Source organism: Papaver somniferum, chromosome 2 (assembly GCF_003573695.1).
Source record: "Papaver somniferum cultivar HN1 chromosome 2, ASM357369v1, whole genome shotgun sequence".
Lineage (NCBI taxonomy): Eukaryota > Viridiplantae > Streptophyta > Magnoliopsida > Ranunculales > Papaveraceae > Papaver > Papaver somniferum.
Window position 1 is genome coordinate 47,371,891 of NC_039359.1, and position 23,074 is coordinate 47,394,964.

At 35.9% G+C, this 23,074-nt stretch overlaps 1 protein-coding gene and 1 pseudogene across 8 annotated transcripts; one reads left to right on the plus strand and one right to left on the minus strand.

The window, feature by feature from the left end:
* On the plus strand, positions 1–2,141 carry LOC113347558 (3-ketoacyl-CoA synthase 4-like). Of its 8 annotated transcripts, none has more exons than XR_003359084.1 (7): positions 1–390; positions 521–623; positions 727–771; positions 851–1,007; positions 1,190–1,271; positions 1,362–1,437; positions 1,533–2,141. XR_003359084.1 is itself a non-coding variant. In XM_026591239.1 (4 exons), the coding sequence occupies exons 2-4, from the start codon at positions 1,254–1,256 to the stop codon at positions 1,885–1,887; spliced, it is 417 nt and encodes a 138-aa protein (XP_026447024.1). In that variant the 5' UTR covers positions 649–1,007; positions 1,190–1,253; the 3' UTR covers positions 1,888–2,141. The 8 variants fall into 8 exon arrangements, 1 of the variants encoding a protein (XP_026447024.1); XR_003359086.1 differs by having other exon boundaries at positions 878–1,007; XR_003359087.1 differs by having other exon boundaries at positions 1–225; positions 317–390; positions 727–1,007.
* Positions 2,142–9,211: 7,070 nt separating this feature from the next.
* LOC113350935 lies at positions 9,212–10,560 on the minus strand (annotated as a pseudogene).
* Between the last annotated feature and the right edge of the window lie 12,514 nt (positions 10,561–23,074).

Consider the following 23,074-nt stretch of genomic DNA (forward strand, 5'->3'; position numbering starts at 1 on the left):
TATTGCTTCTGCTCGAGCACCAACATCACACCGTCTCGCTAATATCAACGCCATAATCTACCTTCTTCTTTTTCTTAAATCAAATTTTCTTATAACCCTCTTGTTTTATCTCTACAGTAGAATCCTAGATCCAGGATTTCTATTTCTTATCTAGGGTTTCAATTATAGAGATGAGCAAGAGATTCCTTCGATTAATCTACAGGATGATGCGGATTAAAAACAAAGGTATGAAATCATTTCGATTAATCTACATGAGGTTCTTAATCAGGTGATGTTTCATCGTTGGTTTGATTTTTGTTACAAATTCGAAGTTCAGTTAATGTTCAGGTGATGTTCTTAATGAGATTCGTTTGAACATCTTGGTTGGAAATCGACAATTTCTTTTACAAGGTAAAGGACCCTTTCTTCTAAATCATTGGGATAGTCGGAACAATCGATCTGGGTACTAATAAAATCAGATTTCTTTATTTAAATTTTGAAGATGGTTAAGAACCCTAACTTTGTTTTTGTTGTTTGATAGCCATTAGAAGGTGGACCAGCTAAAGAATTACCTAAGTTTGAATAACCATTGGATACTTCATTGTCTGTTTTGTATATTGGTTTCTATGAAAAGGAAATGGAAGGTATGATTTCATTGGGACATTTGAACCTACTTTGTGATTTCCATATTTTTAGTTTAAATTTCTTATTTGCTTTAAATTTGGGTTTTGATTTTCTTTATTGTAGAGTTTATTCTGCAATTTAGTTTTATTAAGCGATCGGGATAAGAAGGTTTGTTTAGCTTTAATGTTTTGATCATGAACTTTTTAAGGCATGCAATGAATTGGGAATTTTTGCCCTTACTGATCAGGGGATCCCGTGGTCCCTACTTGACCAGCTTTGATATTCTGGGAGCTCAGCATATTATTATGAATATGTAAACCACCTTTCTGGCGGAATCCCTTATCCACCAATGCATTTGTCCGGTGGACCTTCACCATATTCCAACGGATCTGTGATGTGACAAGGTACAACCCCTTTTCTTTCCTCTTCCTGTCATACTAAAAGCTATGCATTATTTAGGATTAGTCATCTCTTTGCTGAAAATTTCACCACTACGATTTAATTTTTGTTTATAGACTATCGTTGTCACTTCTATTGTTCGTCAACTCATTGTTGTCACTCTCTGTTGCCTTCTTGTCCGACTCAGGTGGGATGTCAGGTGGGATGTACCAAATGCCCCCTATAATGATAGTTTTGGTTTGGGTTTGCCAATGAGTCATGCTTCTATGGTAGGTTATAATTGTTCTATATTTTATTTCTTTTCGTATTTTCAATTTTTTATCTTATGTGACAATGAACTGATGCCTGGGATTATGCAGGGCTCAAGGCCAGGGATATTTCAAGACGAAAATCCTACAAGAAAGTCAGTCAGTAAGCATTTTTAAAGTTGTTATGGTAAATATTATTGCTTAATTTTTTGTTGTCAGAGCATGTCCTATCATATATTGATGTTCTCTCTAATATTTTGTTTTTTTGTGGAAACTCTGTAGACCCGACACGCGACAACAACTGGACTGGTTCGTTCTCCCAATCAGTGAAGAGCTTCTGTTTTTCTCAACTTTGGTCATGAAAAAGCTTTTCAATAATAAGCTCAAGCCTTACATACCTGATTTCAAGCTTGTGTTAGACCACTTCTGCATACATGCCGGTGGAAGAGCCGTTATTGATGAATTGGAGAAGAACATACAATTGCTTCCTTTACATCTGGAGGCTTCTAGAATGACCCTTCACCGGTTTGGGAACCCCTCTTTGAGTTCCATCTGGTATGAATTGGCTTACATTGACGCCAAAGGAAGGATGAAGTGTAAAGCAATCTCCAAAAGGTCCCTGGGCAGATTGCGTTGACAGATACCCTGTGCAAATAGCCTTTAGTTAATAAGTATTCTCTTGTTAGATCTCATCTAGGAAAAGTTCCTAGCAGAATGTTCTACCCAACTGTGGGGTTTCTATACTTTTATTCGTGATGTGTCTCTTCTTTGTTATTTGATCATAAGTCATGGTCTGAGTCTATTCCTGTTATATTTGGTAGTGTTGCTGAGGAACATAGAAATTTTGTGTAGGAAAAAACATTTGATATAGCATTTAACTATCATGTCCAATTGTCCTTGTACAATTTGAAGCTCAATTATACTTTCTCATCTGTCTTGTAAGTGGTGAATTCGTACCTCGACTACCTCAATGACATTCACCTTGAAACAAAGGAGGAAACAGATAAGGAGGCATCTGTTTTGCATAATTCAAATTATATGTTATCTCTTTGTTTTCTCTTTTCAGTGTCATGAGTATGAACGAATTAATGGATGAGTACAGGATGTCCTCGTGGTTCTTTGTTATGGATCAAACTTACAAAAAAAATTTGACTCTTTCTTTAATCATTTTTTCTTAGCTGGCTTGCTCAATTGTATGAGTCACTTAAATCCTGCTGCGAGTTTAGATTTGTACATATAGTTAGTGCAGTTTGAACTTTTATACCATTATTGTGTTGTTGGCTAGGTTCTTACTCTCCAGCTATTTAGTACAACACTCTCTCTTATATACTAGTAAAAATTTAAGCTTGAGTGACGCTGCGGAGGACTCTTCGAACTAATAGTTCAAAGCTGACAAGCAGTAGACATTAAATTCTCACATTCTCAAGGATGGTGCGCGCAATGCATAATTTTGTAACTGTTAGTAATATTATCACCTGAAATATAATTCATTATATTCAACTGACATGTTGCATCTGCAAATGTATTTTTGAAGAAATCTAGCAATTTCGGGTGGTGTCTAATCATGATTGATGAACAACTGAAGAAGAGGGCATCAAGTAACTAACCATTACAATTTCTTCCATTTTGTTGCAATAAAGATACTAAGTTCTATTTGTACTCAATCTTGTGTATTACTTGTTGTCTTGTCTTATGTCAATATTGTATGCGAGAGTTTGCAGATGAAGCAGTAATCAGGATTGCTGAGGACAAGCAAATATTGAATTAGATAAAGAAACAAGTGGATTCAGGTACTCTTATTAGAGTCATATGCCCATACTTCACAGTTATGAATCATCTGAAAGTTGAACTCACCATGAACCTAAATATCATTGAACAAACATATATAATGATTCGAACAATGTTTTCTTCCCTTTTTTTTTTGTAGAATGTGTAGTAGAGTGACTTGTATTGAATGGAGAATGAATTTTTTTTTTTTTGAAGCATAGAGAATGAATGTTTAATAGTTTGTAAAATGGGTGTTTGAATTGGATTGAATGACAATTCCAGGGGGATAGGGTATTTGAAGGGTAAAATAAAAGGGGTGGGGAATTAATGTTGACCAGGTCAACGAAGACTGATCCTTTTTTTTAGTTACAAATAATTTGTAACGGCGAAAAAGTGTTACTAAATTTTTACCAGGTAATAGGAGAAAGTCAACGTTGACTTAGTCAAAAAAATTAGCAACTCTAGTAAAAATTTAGTGACGGTTCGTTTGCAGTTACTAATTTTCATTTAGTAACGACCACACTTAACCCCAAATTAGTAACAACATGCTGGTTACCAAAATTTGTCACACCCACTTTTGTAACGGTTGAATTGTGCTACAATCCCATTTAGTAACTTGAATAGAGACTTACTAAACACGAAATATGGTGTAGTGATCTCCTCCTCCATGAAAGATTTATCTATCCTTTTCTCTGATACAATGTAAGCTATTAATGATGATGAATTGCAACACACTTTTGGAATGGCTTTTAAAGTCTGCGATGCTCCCATTTTGGAGGATCCATCTCTTCGCGGAGCTGCTTTTGTAATAAACCCAAGTTTCCAATATGTGCTTGGTTCTATGGTAATGTTCTCATCTTCGCACGTTCTTTAATTACTACTTCTATTCTTTCTTTTTATTTCATAATTCCTTCCTTATATTTTCGTAGGTATCTCGCGTATCTTATGTGGTTTCCTCAGATTACCAAAGGAAACTCCTCAAGCTTAAGGGACAAAATACCAAGCTTAAAGCTGAAAATTCTTCCAACTCTGAGCGTATTCGCGAAATCCGAGAAAGAAATGATGAACTTATGGGTACGTAAGTTTTATCATTCCCATTTTCCTTGCTTTATATGATAATTCACACTTCTTATTTTTCCATATTTGAAGACATTTATAACCTTTCTGATGAGGCATCCAATTTTCCCGATGAGGAAACTATTTTACAACATCTCAATTCTTCTTTAAACAATTATCCTACCAAAGGATTTGAGAATCTTAGTTTAGACGAATTAAGACTGAAGTATACCGCTCTTAGAATGGATCATACACCCCTATTGACTACACTCAAAAACTTCAGACGTCGTCTTCATGAGAATAAAGAGACAATTCAGATTTTGGAAGCAAGGAAGAATAAACTCATTAGTGAAAAAGATGTGGTTGCTCTCAAGGGTGCGAAGTCACTAGAAAAATTCCAAGAAATTTTCCTTAAAATTCAAGATGAACGTGATTTAGCTTTGAGCGAGAAGAAAGCACTTATTGATGAAAGAAATTTAATTCTCTCTCAACTTCTTATAGAAAGTGACGCTGAATTTAGTTGGGCTGCTAGGGTTCTGAACGATGCTAGGAAGGGTTTAGCCGTAAACTTGAGCCTTCAATCTGAACATTCCGCACTGGTTAAAGACATTATTTACAATCATGAAGGTCATTTGTTACTCTGTCATACTTGTCATTTCTTAAGGATGATATCTTGTTTAACTCTAACTTGCTTATTTATTCTTCGCAGAGAAAGAGAAGAACTATCTTGAGAGGATTGAAGAATTAGAGATGCAATTATATACCTGCAACTCCAAGTATCAGAAGTTAAAGAAGAATCACATCGTTATTGTTTCGAATAATGGCAAGGATGCCACTCGCGCTCGTGATGCAGCCGTTAAGAAAGTTTGTGTGGATAATGTTATTCCTTCTCTAAGTATATATTCGCAGACGTTCCCCCCAATGAGGTTATTCTTGATATCTCTGATAGTGAAGAAGAATATGAAGAATACGAATAAGAAACAAGTGATTATGAGACCGAACAAAATGATGAGGACAAAAATAAGTCATTCTTCATTTGCTTTTAAATTCTTTTTCTGCCTTTTATATATCTTCATTTTTTTTGGAATGAACAGGTCTTTTGGAATGAGCATCTTTGCCCCTTTAATATATGTTCCCTTTGATTTATATTTGTATTTGCACATTGCTTTAACACTCTTTAAAATGTCATTCTTTCTTGTACGTGTATAAGACTATCAAATGGGGCAAATAACATTCCTCTTATGTTTGCATTCCCATTCTTGCTTCTGTTAGTTGTCACATATTGATAGGCTGATGAACATAATGCCGTCCTAATGCGAAGTTATTCGCAGTGTATTAATTTTCTTGCAAAACAAAGTTATCATATTTTTATCACGAGGTCCCTAATGGAGGCTGTCATCCTTATCTTCCCCATGGTTTCCCCTTCAAGGAAGCTTACCTCTACCGGGTTAAGGTTGGCTCCTCCCATCCGGTAATACAACAACCATTTGATTTCGCAGTCCCTTATCCCTCTACCGATTTGGTTAATGGTTACGAGACTGCAGCCTAAGTTGGGTATCTTCGGACCGAGTGCATCATAGTCAGGACTTGTCAAGAGTGGCAAGGTACGCTCCAGACTCCCCGGGCACTCTTGACTCAACCGTGTACCTCGAATCCCTAATCGAGTTTCTGCACTCCTTAGGAAAGATCTTATTACCCCAATATTTCGATTTAGGTGCCTTTCCTGGATGGGCATTTTCGTTTTTCTCACCCCAAATCTCCATGACTCAAGTTCCAGGGTCGATGTAGCTTTCCCTTGAGTCATGCCTACCAGGTTTTCCCCGAATATGACGTGCGGTAGGTCTTACTTTTTGCATCTTGCATTTATGCGAACTAAGTTGCACGCCACATTCGGATGCCTAGCCTCCCTAATTAGAGTTTTTATTTCTGTTTCCTTCTATTAAGGTCTTATTATTAGGACTTACATTTTCCTTCTCTTGATATGATATCATCAAATGAAAATAGAATTTTTCATTCCATTCTTACTCTTGAGTTATACAACTCTAGTACATAGAATTATTATTAATTTCTTACTCATGAAGAAAAACATTTGCACCTTTCATACAAATCACTTGCTTCTTTCGTCTTTTACATCTCTTGAATTTCACAAATGCTTCTCAGAACATTACTTCGCACGGTTTCCTTTATGCGAGAATCGTCGCACACTTCACTTTTTTATTAAAAACACAACTTCTGTCTCCGCATGCCTTCTCCTTCTTTAGAAATAATCTTTCTGGATCGTTTGGTATTATTATTCGCAGAAGATTTTGCTTCAGTACTCTGCTCATCTGTTTTTCCACTTTTAGACACTACATCAACTATTAATCTTTCACCTCTTTGATTATCTTTAGCATGTTGTTTCCAATTTCTTCTTTTTCATTCCCGCTCTTCGCACTTGTCTATATCAATTTCTTGACAGCTTCGTCCTTCATTTGTATCTCCCTTTATTATGCCAAGGCCTTGAAGTAAAGGAACTTTATGCATTGATGGAATGTCGAAGCCACACCCAAAATGCTATGCAGCCATGGTCTCCCAATCAAAGCATTATAAGGGGACTCGACATCAACAAAAAAGAATACAATTTCTGTTGGAAGACTTTGTAGAGGAATTCTCATTGTCACTTCTCCTTTTGGCTTATTCGCAGCACCATTAAAGCCGTAAATTTTATAAGTTGAAGGAATTAATTCGTCATCTCTCCCTCCCATAGTCTTGTATGTATGATAGAAGAGAATATCAACAGAACTCCCAGGATCTATGAATATTCTATTTATATCCCAAGTATTCGCTTCATCTTCTTCGTCATCCTCTACCTTAGCCTTCAGATTAATCCCTAACCTCACCACTAGTGGACATTCATGTGGTTCTCCTGCTCCTGGTATTTCTTCCGCACTGAACAAAATAGTCTTTTTTTTCCAGTCCTTCAATGGTGATACCTAAGGAAGGTTAAAGATTTCTCTTCCATCATTGTCTCTCGCATGCACCCGACTTAAAATGTTGTCATGAAAGTCTTCTATATTCTCGAATGAATGTATAATCGAATTACAATACAGTTTCTTCGCCTTTACACCAACTTCAGTTATGTATGTATTCTTTCCTTTCTCCGCGCCATATGCATTTCCTTCTGATGGTGGTGGTGGTAAATTCTGTGGCTGTTGTGCTAAGAAGTGATTCAATTTTCCTTGCTCAATCAACCGCAGTATGATTTTCCTAACATTTCTACAATTACTTGTTCTGTGACCATGGAAGTGACGATATACACAGAATTATTTGCTCCTTCTACCATGCAATAAAATTCTTCCCTGTTCTCGATCATTTTCTTCATCATTACCTGACTCATAGTGTGTGTGATACCGCCCGCCTGCATTTTGACGTCTGTTATTCTTTTGACCTTCTTGTCGGTGATGATGCTCACGTGGTTACTCGTATCGGTCATATTCTATGCGTCTCTCATCACGTTGATCTTGTAAATTATCAGCTACCTGTAATTTCTCATTAATATTATCTAAGGGTTGCTCTTGCCTGACATCTCTTTAATTAGATTGACTTCGTCTTGATGAACTTATGCTTGCCCTAGATCTTGATCGCATGGCGCGTCTTGATTTATGTTCTTGTAATCTAAGATTCTCTTCTCTTGGATTATTATTCTAGTGTATCAAGTTCGCACGCTCTTCTTCTTCTCTTCGCTTGTTGTGCAATCAATCTTTGTCTAAGTTCTGCAATTATCATATTTTCTTCATTTCCTTCAATCCTTTCTGCATCTCAAGTTCTTGTTCCTCTTCGGTAGAATTCGTTCGTGCAGTATGAACACTCACGTGATCGTGATCAATATCATTGTTCTGCTCTTGTATGCGCTGAGGTCCAATTGGATTTGCATTTTTTTGATTTTCCCTTTCTCCTACCTCTGGTTGTTCAGGAATTTCACCTCTTCTTCTTTCGGCAATTCTTTTACTCCTCCTAGTTACCGTCGTTCGTTCAACAGTAGATCCGATTCGTTCCATCACCACTTTTTTGTAACAACAAATAAAAGACTATTTTAACAAGAATTGAAAGATTCTAACTATGAAAATCTCAATTGTTTAAAGAAAAATGTGAGATCTAAAATTCCACAGACTTGATTTCTAAACGAATTCACCAACAGGGTATATGACTCCTCCCTGTTTCTAGCGCCAAAATGTAGTTGCAGAAAATCTTACAACCACATCCGTACAAGAATCTAATAATACACTAAAAAATCATAGTGAAAATTATTCTTTTTCTTATTAGAATCTTAATTTGGATATAAGATAGTCAATGACTTTACTTGCTCTCCAAATAAACTTTCTCTCTCCTAATTTCTTGTGTAACACAATCTCCCCCAGATCTCTCATTACATGATAGCTCTTCCCTTTATATAGGATTTTACATAATGGATGACGGCTAATAGATCCTTTATTTTCGGAATCACTGTGCGTTACAATCGCTCATATAATTCACTCAACTTCGCACACTTTACACTTCACACGGATCATCACACTTTACTTGTGACTATGTTGACATCACCAGATACGTCATCTCAATTTTGCTATGTGCAATGATCTTCGCTTGTGTTAGATGATCTTTGTTTCACATACATAATGAACGTGCGATATTTCACTCATACATACACAAGATTGAAGCAGGTAAAATATCTTCTATGTGCTTAATCTCTAACTGTTTTGTTAATCACGAGATAGAGATTTTTTTTCAATTTCAAGAAACTGATTTGACTGGTTCCCCATGCATTTATTTTCAAACGAAAAATGATTATAAAAACGAAACAAACAAGTAATTAACTCGGGTTAAATATAATCCAACAACAAGGGGAGGAATGTGCACCCTTGGTTTAGTGGGGGTGCACATAGATGCAATCCAAATTCGAACTCCATGAATAAGAAAGAAAACTTATTGAATGAGATAACTGAATAATTTATTTTCTAACCATACTATATATAGTTGGAGACAATTCATTACACTATCTAAGCTCCAAAAACAAAACAAAAATTATACCGGAATAAATAAATTATATATGCAATGTAAATAAGCAGACTTAAGGAATGAAATCGATCTAGCTAGCTAGCTAGCTACATCGCGCCACATGATAATCCATTCGAACATTCCTCCATATGATCTTCCTCAAGAACCTGTTGAGTTGCTTCATCCAGGAGCCACTTCTCTAGTACAGAAAATGGAGGTTCGTTTTGATCATCTTCGATCAACCCTTGGTGATCACTCAGCAAGATCGAATCAACCATGTCTTCGATTGTGGTAGTTGTTGTTGTAGTAGTGGTAGTTGTTTGAGCTTCCTCTGATGATGCCGATGTTGTCCCATGAATCTTAGTTGACTGTGGAGAAGATTTCTGCTCCCAACAAGCCACATTACTTGTATTCTCAAATGTTAAAAGAGATTCAAAGTAATCTGCCTCATTTGAGAGATGAGCATCATCGTCATTGCGGGTTTCTTGTTCTTCAACTTTCTTAATGAATATATCATCATCATCAAGGTTATTGTTGCTAGTGTTGTGGTTGTTGTTATCGGAGTTGTTGCTGCCGTTGGGTACTACTTTGTCTTCTGATTGGGTAGTCTTTAATTCGAGTTTACTACTACTCAACTTGTTAGGAGAAGTTTTCACCCCAACCTTCCAAGAGTCTGCTTAAAGCATAAGTAGTAGATGAGGGAGTACTAGTACTACTACTAGTAATACTATTAATGAACTTATTTAAGGCCGAAGTTTGATGGATATCCAGATTATGGTTGCATTCTAAGTTTCTTGTTCTATTAAAACTAATACTACTATAATCTTTGTTAAGAAATTGAAAGTTCGGTGAAGATGATCCCAAATGATGCGAATGAAACTTCTTCATCAGTTTTTTCTTTAGATCTGTATTCCAATAATTCTTTATATCATTATCTGTTCTTTGTGGGAGATGTGAAGCCATTGCCGCCCATCTGTGTGTAATGCCCAAAAAAAAAAAGTAAAAAAGAATGGTCAACTAATTAAAAAAATAAATAGTTGGCTACTTTACGTAAGAAATGTAAATATATATACTTGTTGCCCCATAAACTTTGAAGACTTATAATCATCTTTTCTTCCAGTTCAGTGAAGTTTCCTCTTTTGATTTCCGGTCTTAAGTAATTAGTCCATCTCAACCTGCAACTTTTGCTGCATCTTAGCAAACCTTGTAAAACAACAACAAACAAAATTTAGGAGATAGACCTTAAAGTATATATACGTACGATCAAAAAGAAGTATAATAATAAAAATCCTGAGGAGAACATTCTATACTTACCTGCATTAGTTGGTACTGATCTCCAATTCGCTGGTCCGTGTTGTTTTATATAAGATGCTAAAAGATGGTCTTCTTCAGGAGTCCAAGGTCCTTTCTTGATTCCAAGTACTTCATCACAGCAACATCTTGGCCTATTTCCCATGGCTTGCTTATTGCTTTCTTTTTGTTTCTCCTCTATTTCTATATGATCTATCTATCTCTTAAAGTAATGTACTCTTCAACTTTACTTCTCTAGGAAAAACAACCTACCTACTTCTTCATATACAAAATGAATGAATGTACCATCTGAATGAGTTGTGAACATAAATTCATGAGAGAGATATAGAGAGGGGGGACTCCTTTGATGATCTGATCTACCTCTTTGGCTTCATCAGCTTCTTCTATCAAAAAAATATTAAATTCAGTCAAATTTACAATAGTAAGTTTATATCTAATTTTCAATGCTGCTAGGCACCCCTCCAAAACAAAATGAAAAGTAAAAGAAGAAAAAGTAATTAATGGTGTTATCAGGTTTAATAAAGGCGCGGTTTAGGTATTGTATATGAAGTGAGTTGATTTTCTTATTGTTTATTTGGAGTATCATGCTGAAGTTTATCAGAACAATGTACAGTTTAATTCTCGCAGTAGATCTTATGATCCATGAGAGTCCACGGTATTGTACCTTTCTTTACTTTAATGAGTTTTCAAGTATATTCTGTTTTTCTTGATATAATCATAACTTTGCATTGATATTTCATTTTTAACCAAACAGAAATTTATGTACTTGTCAGATAAATTCATATTGTAGATACCAAAACCACACTCGACGCATGGCGCCATATGGAAGAAGGAGTTACTTAGCATCTTTAGAATTATTTACTTGGCTTAGTTTTTTTAATTTATAAGTAAATGACATTTTTGTAAATTCACTTCTACTCTCTAGTACTTTAAGGAAATATCTAAGAGAGAGAAGGGGATCAGATTTTTATTCTCGGTTATCTCCTTTTTCCCAAAACTAGATTGAACAAGGACATAAAACAAGGATCATTTGCAATTATTCTAAGAAACTGTGTTTCCTTTCTTTTGGTAAAAGTTCAGGCTAGAAGTCGAGTGAAAACGTTTGCAGCAGTTGAAACTATTGAATTGGGTAATCAAATTGATACCCATGTGATTATCACTCAATCTAGATGCGACAATCTCACGGAGAAAATAAAAGGAGAGGAACAACTTGGCTTGGCAGGAAAATACATTATGGAAAGACTTCAAAGTTCCACGTTTTTGAACTATCAATCTCGTCAAAGTTTTAATTTCACTTATGCAACCTAGAGGGTACATAAGGCGTCTTCTGCATTGGTTCTCAAATCTAATGCAAATGCAACGTGTTATTACTTTACCATTTTTATCCTCCTAGATGTATATTTTCTTTTCTGAACTCTAATAGGTTTAGGACTGAACATGGTTTCGATTTTTCGCTGGAACCGGACCAAACCAGACCAATTAGGAAGAAACCAAACCGAACCATTTACTAATGGATTGGTTACGGTGTAGAAAGTGGAAAACCGATAGTGTTGGTTTTGGTTTGGTTTGATCTCTAAAACCGAACCAAAAACCATTGGAAAACCGATAGTGTTGGTTTTGGTTTGGTTTCTACCGTTGATTTACAAGTATTAGATTCTACCCATTGATATAGAGGATAAATAAAAACCCTAAATCTAATATTTCATTATGATACTCTCCCTCTTTCTCTTTCTCCTTCTCTCAGTCGCCTCCCTTCTCCCCCCAATTATAGCTGCTGCTACTCGACTTTTTTCTTCCCGTCTTCCTTCTTTTTTAGTTTTCAATAACTAAATTAAGATATATTATATATCTTCTTTTAATCTCTAGATTTAGAGTAAGCTTTAACTATTCTTGATTTTTTTTTTGTCTGTAACTTTGTGTAAACCAATACTATTGGCAACTACGATTTTTTTATCTGTAAATTTGTGTATTTTTATTTTTTTTGGTTTGACATAATTATTGGTTAACCAAAAACCACTAGGACAAACCGAAACCAATTGGAACCATTTGGAAATCGAACCAATGGTTAATGGATTGGTTTGGTTTAGATTTTTAGAAACCAATAATATTGGTTTCGGTTTTGGTTTGGCTAGAAACCGAACCAAAACCGACCATGAACAGCCCTAAATAGGTCATAAGCTACACATGATCTGACTCAGCCAATGCTTTCATGACTCTGTAAGTATTGTCTTGACAGGATGTTTGTTTTTTTGTGGAGTCCACGTCTAGTTCTCACTCAGTTCCTGACTCGTCCCGAGTCAAATGTCTGACTTTTTATCTTTTAATTTGAGTTAGATTTGACTCGCAAACTGATTCAAACCTAATCCCAGATTCGGACATGTTTCAGTCAGGGAATAAAATTCTCTAGGTTCATGAGACCAAGTCACTAAATCACATATTTTAAATCAGATGAGTTAGATCTGGCTCAAAAAATAAAATATATTGAGTCAGCTCCAGATGAGTTAGACGACTCAGACGATCAAATAAATAAATAAATAAACGATGTCAGGCTGATTTTTTATTTTTCTTATTGATAAAATACAAAATAAATGTAATGTTCGTGTGTCCGGTCCGGTGATATATATGAATGCATTTACGCTCAACGTGTATCAGCATCAACACGACAACTTAGGGGTGAACTGGATCTCCATTAACAAAAATAGTCAAAAGACTCGAAACCAACTTTCATGAACTGATCAATGCAATCAATTTTTCTGACTTTGATATATCTATTAAATTGTATAGGATTGACAAAATAAAGAGTTCATTTGATTGACAAGGAAATCATGTTGGCAATTAATTTGTTGCAATGTTTCGAGTCAAAAGTCAAGTAGCGAGCAGGTGTTATCCTAGTATAGTAGTAAAGTCATTGGGTATATACCAGTGATCTAAATTCGAAGCTTGTCCAGAGGAAGAGCCAACCTATGACAAGGGTAGGTTATCTAACTCCCGGTGCTATCCTACCCTGCCGGATGCCCTTAGCAATTTATGCCTAGGCACATTTCTAGCTCTGCCGCTGAGCTCGTCATATCAAGAAAAATTACTGAGCAAAAATGAAATAATCAAATAGCGCTTGTTTGGTTGTAGTAAGTAGAAAAAATTATAGGTTTTATGGGATAATGGTCTTGAGCTTTTCTGCTGAAAACCCATTATTTCTCCCGAAAACAAAACATTGAAAACCCTAGACGCTTAAAACCTTTTTAGCTCATATTTGTTACATGGAGCAGGTATGAGCAGATTATCTACATTGAAACACCTTCTTCTTCTTCTTCTTCTTCTTCTTCTTCTTTAACATCAACGATTTTTCATCGCCTTCGTCTTCATCTACATCTTATTCAACAATACCACCGGTAACTAGTTTCAAATTCGAGATTCCAACAGCGTTTTCAGACCGATTCAGCCACTATCAGACCAATTCAGACACCTATTCCAGTAGTTTTCTACCGATTTAGGGCATGTGTGTTACCTTTGTTACCTTGTTTTTGGTTTAAACCTTGAAAGAATGTTGGATCTGTCAATGATCCTAACACTTCTGTTAGATGCAGATTTGTTAACAGGTTTGGCTTTAATTTTTTCCAAACCATAAATGTCCATTTAAATTTGTTACGTTACCTCTGTTACCTTTGATTCAGATAGCGGAAATAGTTAGAAGATATTCAAATGGTGTATCTCGCAGGCAAGGTTTGCAGTTCTTATAAATGGAGAAGCTACTCATATGTTAAGAAGACAAAAGGGAATAAAGCAGGGGGACCCAATATCTCCTTTCCTCTTCATTATGGTTTCGGAATTACTTTCTAAAATGATCCAAAAAGCAGCGTCGAATGGTCTTCTTTCTGGGTTTAAGGTAAACTATAACAGAATTATAGTCAATCACCTTCGATTTGAGGATGATTTGATAGTATTCTTAGACGACACGGAGGAGAAGGTAACAAATTTGAAGAATGTCCTTTTTGCTTTTCAATCGATTTCTGGTTTGAGGGTAAATTTCAGAAAAAATGCGATAGCTAGTGTTGGGAATGAACATAACGGTTTGAATTATGCTACTTCTTTCGGTTGTCAGTTAGTTTCACTACTAATCAACTATCTTGTAATTACGTTGGGCAGTAAGTCGAAGAATATGGTGGTGTGGGATGTGATTATTCAAAAGTGTCAACAAAGATTGAGTACTTGGAAGCGAAAACATCTGTCAAAGGGGCAAAGAATAATTTTTGATTAGTAGTGTGATGGCTAGCCTCCCAATCTATTATCTTTCAATGTTCAAAATGTCAATGTCAGTAACAAAGGAAATCGAAAATATAATGAGAAATTTCTGTGAGGGTCATCTACAATATCTAAGAAGAGGAGTTGGGTTAAATGGAGGAAAGAAAGGCGCCTTCTGGAGAAAAATTATTCATGAAAATTTGGAGGTAATTTTAATTATTTTTTCCCGAATCTTTACTCTGAGTCGGTTGGTCAGAGCTTATGGGCAGAAATTTTAAAAGCTAGACAATATATTAAGGAGAACAAAGACATCATTTTGCATAATAGTTCTTACATCCAATTTTGGACTAACAAATGGATTAGTGACACCCTTCTAAAAGACGGATTCCCTTCTCTTTCCAAATCCTCACATTTTCAAAAGGCTATAGTAAAGGAAATGTTGTCAGATCAAAGTTCTTTGAATTTCAGATTTAAAAGAAACTTGAATGAGTGAAGTTTCCATCTTGATATAGTTGTTGGATGGTTTTAATACTACAATCTATAATAGTACATTGGAGCAGGGTCCGCCCCGAAGGGGAAGCAGGGAAAGCTCCACTTTGGAGCAACATACCTATTAGGGAAAAAAAATAGGAGGGATGTCATATTTACCTTGCAAACTGAGAAAAGAATTGAGACTAATAATAGAGATGAATATAAAGATCGAAGACAGTAAAGGCGTAATTTTCCCATTGATTGAAATTGACTTCAGTGGGTGTTACTAAAATTTCTAAATATTTTCAATAAGTTTTTGATCTCTCCATCTCTTGGGTAAGTTTTAGGGTTATAGAAGACACTGTTGTTTATATGTGATTTTATTTATATTTTGGAATGCGATATTGATTCAGTTACAATTCCATATTTCGGTATTTTGGTTCAACTTAATTGACTCAAAATCGATTTCCACTTTGCCAACATGTTGACGTAGAGCACCCTTTCTTACTATGATAAGATATGTAGTTCAAAACGTACTGGAAATTCTTGTTCTAAATACAAACAACATGTTACAGGTACTTCAAGACTAGAAACAGTTATAGGGTTACAAAATATTCTTATACGTTTTAGCCTTTTGGACTTCTTTCTTCCCCTTCCTATGTAAATATTATGTAAATATTGAGACATTGTAATTTGTACATGTGTTTCTGCTTTTAAATATGATATTCATAGACAATGGATCGTTGATAATCAAATGTTCATGAGTATGTTGGCTTCTCATTATGGAAATGAAATTAAGAAAAGTTATAAAAAACCTTATACAACCATGATGTTCGTCAAGTTTTTTTAAGATAAGGGGGAAACATTTTTCTGGTATGCTTTGGGGCAAAAAAATCTCAGGACCGACCCTGATTGGAGGATGCAATAAAATGGAATTTTGCGCAAGATTTTTCAGTTTCCAGCTGTTATTCTTCGATGGAGATTGATGGTTTAATTTCTTTCCCCTATAAACGGATATGGAACCCAAAAGTACCATTAAAGTTGTCTTTTTTAGCTTGGTCACTGTGTCATAATGGAGCTCTGACACTAGATTATTTGCTGAGGACTGGAAAGGTTACTTCTAGTGTCTGCACCCTGTGTAACTCAGAGCAAGAAACTCATAATCACTTATTCATTCACTGTCCGGTAACCAGAAAGCTATGACATTATTTTTTGGATCGTTTTGGTGTTCAGTGGGTTTTTTCTGAAAGCATCAAGTCCAATTTATAGGAATGGTCGGCTAAGAAAAATAACAATATGATCAAGATGATTTGGGGTATACTTTCGTCTCAATATGGTGGACCATTTGGAGAGAACGCAAATGCATGGTTTTTAATAAGAAGAGAAGAACTTTTGAGCAGCTCATAATTTCTGTTAAATACACTTTGTTCAATTAAATACACTTTGTTCAATTGGTCGATAACACTAAGATTTTTGAAGTTTGCTCTTAAGTACCTTAATATGTAATTGGAAAGTTGTAACTGGTAACAGCTAATTTCACATTCTTGTAAATGTGTTAACATTCAGTTGTGGACATCCCATTGTAACTCTGTAATTTGCTTTGCCTTTCATGAATGTAAGACCAATGGATCGTTGTGCTCGACTCAGTTATGTAACCGATCTCATTTTGGGTTTTTATCTTTAATATAATTTAGGGTTTATGATAGAAAAAAGAAAATAGTGATCTTTTGGTGATTACTTTTTAGTTTAAGTATTAAGTTTGTGGACGTGTGTAAACGACAACTATGGCATTTAATATCTATTCTTAATGTGTACATGAGGATAACCACTAAATATCATTTGCAGGGAGAAAACGTCAACAAGAAAAACCCGGATAAGTTAAGTTCTGCCAACCAAGGAAAGGATACTATTTGTTTGGGTTATCACTTTCGCATTTAATAATAAAAAAATGTTGGATTAACTTATTTATGTGACGCCATCAGCTTCTGATGTCAGAAACATTATTAACTAATCCCAAATTTCAAAGGGTGATTCTGCACTCACCGAAATTCCCCCTTCAATTTACACCAAAAGGGCAACGGACTGATAGCACATAGAGTGCTTAACATCTGGATTACAAAAGGCAGGACTGGGCCCTATCTGTTATCTCACGTGGTGGTTGTTTAGGTGGAAAATCCGAAATCAACCTAATTGAATTTTAAATCAAGAGCCAACAACCATGCTATGCTTCAGACAGGCAACTCGACTAGTGCTATCGTGATGTGCGAATAAATTTTAATACTCCCTCCATTTCTTGAAAAATAGGCCAAACTAAAAAAAAAATATCAAACTCTCTTCCTTCCAAAAACAGAAGGAATACAAAAAATAAAATAATAAGTCAACTATATACGGTCTATAAATTAGCCCGTGAAAATGAACAACTATAACGCACCTATAATAATTCAGTTTAATACTGTATTATCATCATTACAAAACTACCCATTGGTGAACGGATTGTTGTAATATATTCATTGATCGGAACACTTGTTCTGAGACTGTGGACAAAGTACAATTGTTGTCAAAGGAGATAATTAAACCATCTTCTCCAACACCTCAACACCTTAAAACCTACAATCTTTCACTTCTTGATCATCTTACTCCTCCTGTTTATGTTCAAGCCATTATTTTCTACCCATCCGGTAGCATCAAGAGATATAATGGGGGTGAAAAGGGTATTTTTGAGCTCCTCAAGAGATCGTTCTCGGAGACACTGACGATATTTCATCCTTTGGCTGGTCGAATCAAAGATAACATAATAGTTGATTGTAATGATGAGGGTATCGAATACTATGAAGCGAAAGTCAATGGTGAAACCTCGGATTATATGAGTTCAATTGTTTCCATCTGATATTGTTGTTGCTGATAATATGGTTAAGGTAAGGATACTCTATTAATCGTCCAAGTTGTTTGACTGCGGTGGGATAGCCATATCCGGGTGTGTGTCACAGAAGATAGCCGACGGCCTGAGCGTCGCAATGTTATTGGTTAATGCTTGGGCAGCCAGCGCTCTTGGCGGTGGTCCTGTGGAGAGTCTGTGCCCAACATTCTGCTTCTTATTTCCCTCCTAAAGAAAATCTACCCGATTATATGCCTGGTTTGCTAGAGAGCGTTGGGCAAGGATCCAAGATTGTATCAAAGAGATTCGTAATAGATGGTTCCAAATTATCCACCTTAAGGTCATCAATTAATTATATGTCTCCACGAAGAATGAGCACTACCTGACATCATTCGAGGCCGTGACGGCTCTATTATGGAAATCGGTGATGGAGGTAAGTAAACTAAAATCAGCTATACTAGAAAAACCCACACCACTGCTGCCAAGGGCATCATTCAGGAATATCGTGACGGTCGCAACTGCAACATCGATGAACGATGGTGGAAACGAATTAGATGAATTGGTGGGTCAAGTAAGAGAAAGCATAAGTAAGATCAACAATGAGTATATACAGTATATGGGAAGTGGTGGATTTATGAAATCCATTTTAGCTTTTACAAACTTGAATGAAAATGGTAATGGCAACTGCAAGATGAAACTTAGCTTATATAAAGACAACTCTCTTTATTGATGTTTAGAAAATCTCTCAAAACTAAACACAACCTCTAATCTTGCTCATATAATCAACCACAACTTTGGTGATCATATATATAGAACTATGAATTCCTTTTCCTAGTCCTATTACCTTATTACATGTCTTTCCTTTTCTTAGAACTAGATGACTTCTAATTCCCTTAGGATTACATCAATTTCCTAATCTTGTCCTAACCAGCTTGTTAGTGACTTCTATGTTGAAGTTAATCCAACATTCTCCCCCTTAAGCTTCAACTGTGCTTGTGAAAAATCTTGTACTCCTATTAATTTCCTCATTTCTTCAAACTTGATCCGAGCCAATGCCTTTGTTAATATATCTGCCTTCTGCTCAGTTCCAGGTATGTGTTCTACGTTAATGACCTCCTTCTCGATGCATTCTCGTATAAAATTATACCTTTTGTGAATGTGTTTCGTCTTCCCATGAAACACTGGATTTTTAGTGAGTGCAATTGCAGACTTATTATCAATCTTGATGAGAACTTTTGTAGGTTCTCTTCCTTTGATTTCACCGAACAGTTCTTGAAGCCATATTGATTGTTTAGCTGCTTCTGTTGCAGCCATAAACTCAGCTTCACAGGATGAGAGGGATACAGTGTCTTGTTTCTGTGATCACCATGTAATAGGTTCTTCACCTAGATAAAATATATGACCAGTTGTACCTTTTCCATCATCTTGGTAATATTATAACTGCTGTCACTATACCCAACAATTCCTTTTGATCCTCATTGACCATACTTCAATCCACAACTGATTGTTCCTCTTAGACATCTTAATATCTGCTTTATTACATCACCATGAGACTTGCGGACTCTGCATATAACGGCTTGCTACTCCCACAGAGAAAGCCAAGTCTGGTCTTGTGTGTAACAAGTATCTAAGGCATCCAACATTTCTTCTATAACTCGTTGAATCAATCTCAGCTTCTTCTTGTGCCTTTGAAACTTTAAGTCCAAACTCCATTGGTATCTTAGTTGGATTACAAGTTTCAAGTCCTGCTTCTTTCAGAATTCTCCTTGCATAAGCTTCTTGTTTAATCTGAATCCCATCTACTCCTTGATGGAATTCTATGCCAAGGTAATAAGTGAGATTTCCGAGGTCTGACATCTCAAACTTTGATGACATTTCTCTCTTGAACTCATTGATCACCTTAAGGGAGTTGCCAGTCAAAAATAGATCATCTACATAAACTGCAATCACAAGAAGCGTTCCCTTTTCTTCTCTTCTGTATACTGATGTTTCTTTAGAGCACTTAACAAATCTGATTTCTCTTAAGATTTGATCTAACTTTGTATTCCAGGCTCGAGGAGCTTGTCTTAGACCATATAGAGCTTTTGATAACTTATAAACCTTATGCTCTTGTCCTTTTACTTCAAAACCTTCTGGTAGTTCAACATACACATCATCTCGCAATTCACCATGTAAGAATGCTGTCTTAACGTCTAAGTGGTGAATTTCCCATGAGTTTGATGCTGCCTCTGCAATTAATAAACGTATTGTTTCAATTCTAGCAACTGGTGCAAAAACTTCATCAAAATCTATGCCTGATTCTTGAACGTATCCCTTAGCTACAAGTGTTGCCTTATATTTGTTGACAGTACCATCAGCATTCCGTTTTATTTTGAATATCCACTTAAGACCAATCACTTTTACCCCACCTGAATTATCAACTAGAAACCAAGTCTTGTTTCTGTTGATTGAAATAATTTCTTCTCTACATGCTTGTATCCATTTATACGAAAGCTTTGCTTCCTTAAAGTTTCCTGGTTCGTCATTAATGGACAACAATAATGTCTCACATTCCTCTGCTGCTTGAAGAACATAATCCTCCAGATACTGTGGTTTTTGAGTCTGTCTTGTTGATTTTCGCAGTGGAATGGGTCGAGTTATTTCATCGATCTCTTATTCTTCTTTTTCTTCTTCTTCTTCTTCTACTTCTTCTACTTCTTCATTATTCTCAGTGTTTTCATTATTCTCTTCTTCTTCTTGATTAACATCATTGTTTCCATTGGTATTGATGATTATGGGTCCTTCTCCTTCATCAATTACTTGACCCCATCTCATGTGAAACATTCCTGGATCCCTACTTGGTCTATCATTAGTTTCTTTCCAGTTCCAATGTGCTGTCTCATCAAACACCACGTCTCGATTCACTATCACTCTTTTCGTTGTTGGATTGAATAATCTGTAAGCTTTGGATCCAGGATCAATTCCTAGATTCACAAGAGTCTGAGATCGATCATCAAGTTTCTTAAGAGTTGCAGAATCAACTTTTGCATATGCTTTGCAACCAAACACTCTTAAATGTTCTATGTTTGGTTTTCTCTTTCGCAAACTTTCATATGGAGTCATGTCTTTCAGAGCTTTCGTAGGTATCCTGTTTATCAGGTATGTGGAGTGTCGTACAGCTTCTCCCCATAGATAATTAGGAACCTGCATAGCCTTTAAATAACTTCTTGTCATCTCCATTAGAGTCCTGTTTCTCCTCTCCACCACTCCGTTTTGTTGGGGTATCCCTCGAACCATCTTGTTCTGAGACATAGTTTTTAAGGTTCTGAAACTTATGTGTCCTAACCTTGCGTGCCAATTCTATGTCTGATCTTCCAGTCTCATATTCAGACACAATGGCCTTCCAATCATGAGACTTATCTTGTAGAGTATATTCTGTGAGCGTGAGGCTCTAACTAAAAGTCTTCCACTTAGGTCATGAACTGTTAGATAATCTTGTCGCATTCTAACATCACATCCAACTTCTGTAGCTTGTCCTAAACTTAGAATGTTGCTTTGTAAGTTTGGGATGAAGTAGATATTTGTGACAAGCTTCTGTTCTCCGGTCTTGCTCTGAAATAAAATTTATCCTTTCCCTTCAATTTCTACAGAAGATCCATCCCCAAACTTCACTTGTACTTTGATTTTCTCATTGAGTTCAGAAAAGTAGTTTCTCTTACCAGTCATGTGATTGCTGGCTCCATTATCTAAATACCAGATTCCTTCTTCTCCATCCTTTGATTCGTAGTTCTTTGGTATTAGTTTCCCTTCATTTAAGAATACAACTTCGTGCATGAAAAGAGCTGTATCTGCTTCCCTTGTTTCATTCTTGTTTGCTTCTTCCATCTTTTGTATTCTTTCAGGGCATACAGAGGAGAAGTGTCCTGGTTTATCACATCTGTAACAAATAATGTTTTATCTATCCTTCTTTTCTTTCCCTTGGTTTTGATCATTCTGACTTGTTGTTCTATCTTGTGATTTAAACCTTCCTCCCCTTCCTCGGCCTCTGTTTACTCTACCACCTCTTCCACGACCTCTTCCTCTTGTCGCAGAGTTTTGTTGGTAAGTGTTTTTGTACAAAAGTTTTCCTTGAGTTTCTCCATTGTTTTCTTCATCACGGATTCTCTCTTCATATGCTTTCAATCTTCCACTTATATCTTCATAGCTAGTCTTCTTTAAATCTAAGACTTGTTCGAGAGAAGCTATGATATGAATATACTTGGATCTTGGTAAGCTATTGAGAAACTTCTTTACCAGTTTATCTTCATCAATGGATTGTCCAAGTGACGATAGCTTTCCTGCTAAGCTATCAATAGTATCAGTGTCTTTCATCTTCATTCTTTCAAATTCATACATTAAGGTTTGCAGACGGGATTCCTTAACTCGATCAGCTCCGAGATTACGTGCCTTTATTGCATCCCAAATTTTCTTTGAAGTTTCCTGTTCACCAACTTGTAGAATAAGACATTCTGGTATTGCTTGAAAGAGTAATCCAATGGCAACATTGTTTTTGTCTGGGTCCAATGTACCAGGATCAATTGTTTCCCAAACTTTGTAGATTTTCATCAGTACCTTCATTCTCATGGCCCATACTGTGTAGTTTGTGGCGTTGAGGATTGGAACTTGTATTGATGGTGGCGTGAACTGTTTTACACCCACAATGGTGGTTTCGTTTTCCATGGCTCAGAAACACGCTCTAACACCAATTAATGGCAACTGCAAGATGAAACATAGCTTATATAAAGACAACTCTCTTTATTGATGTTTAGAAAATCTCTCAAAACTAAACAAAAGCTCTAATCTTGCTCATATGATCAACCACAACTTTGGTGATCATATATATATATAGAATTATGAATTCCTTTTCCTAATCCTATTACCTTATTACATGTCTTTCCTTTTCTTAAAACTAGATGACTTCTAATTCCCTTAGGATTACATCAATTTTCTAATCTTATCCTAACCAACTTGTTAGTGACTTCTATGTTGAAGTTAATTCAACATTTTTTTTTTGTTAGAACTTTCATGATGGTTTGCCTCCATAAAAAACGCCTTA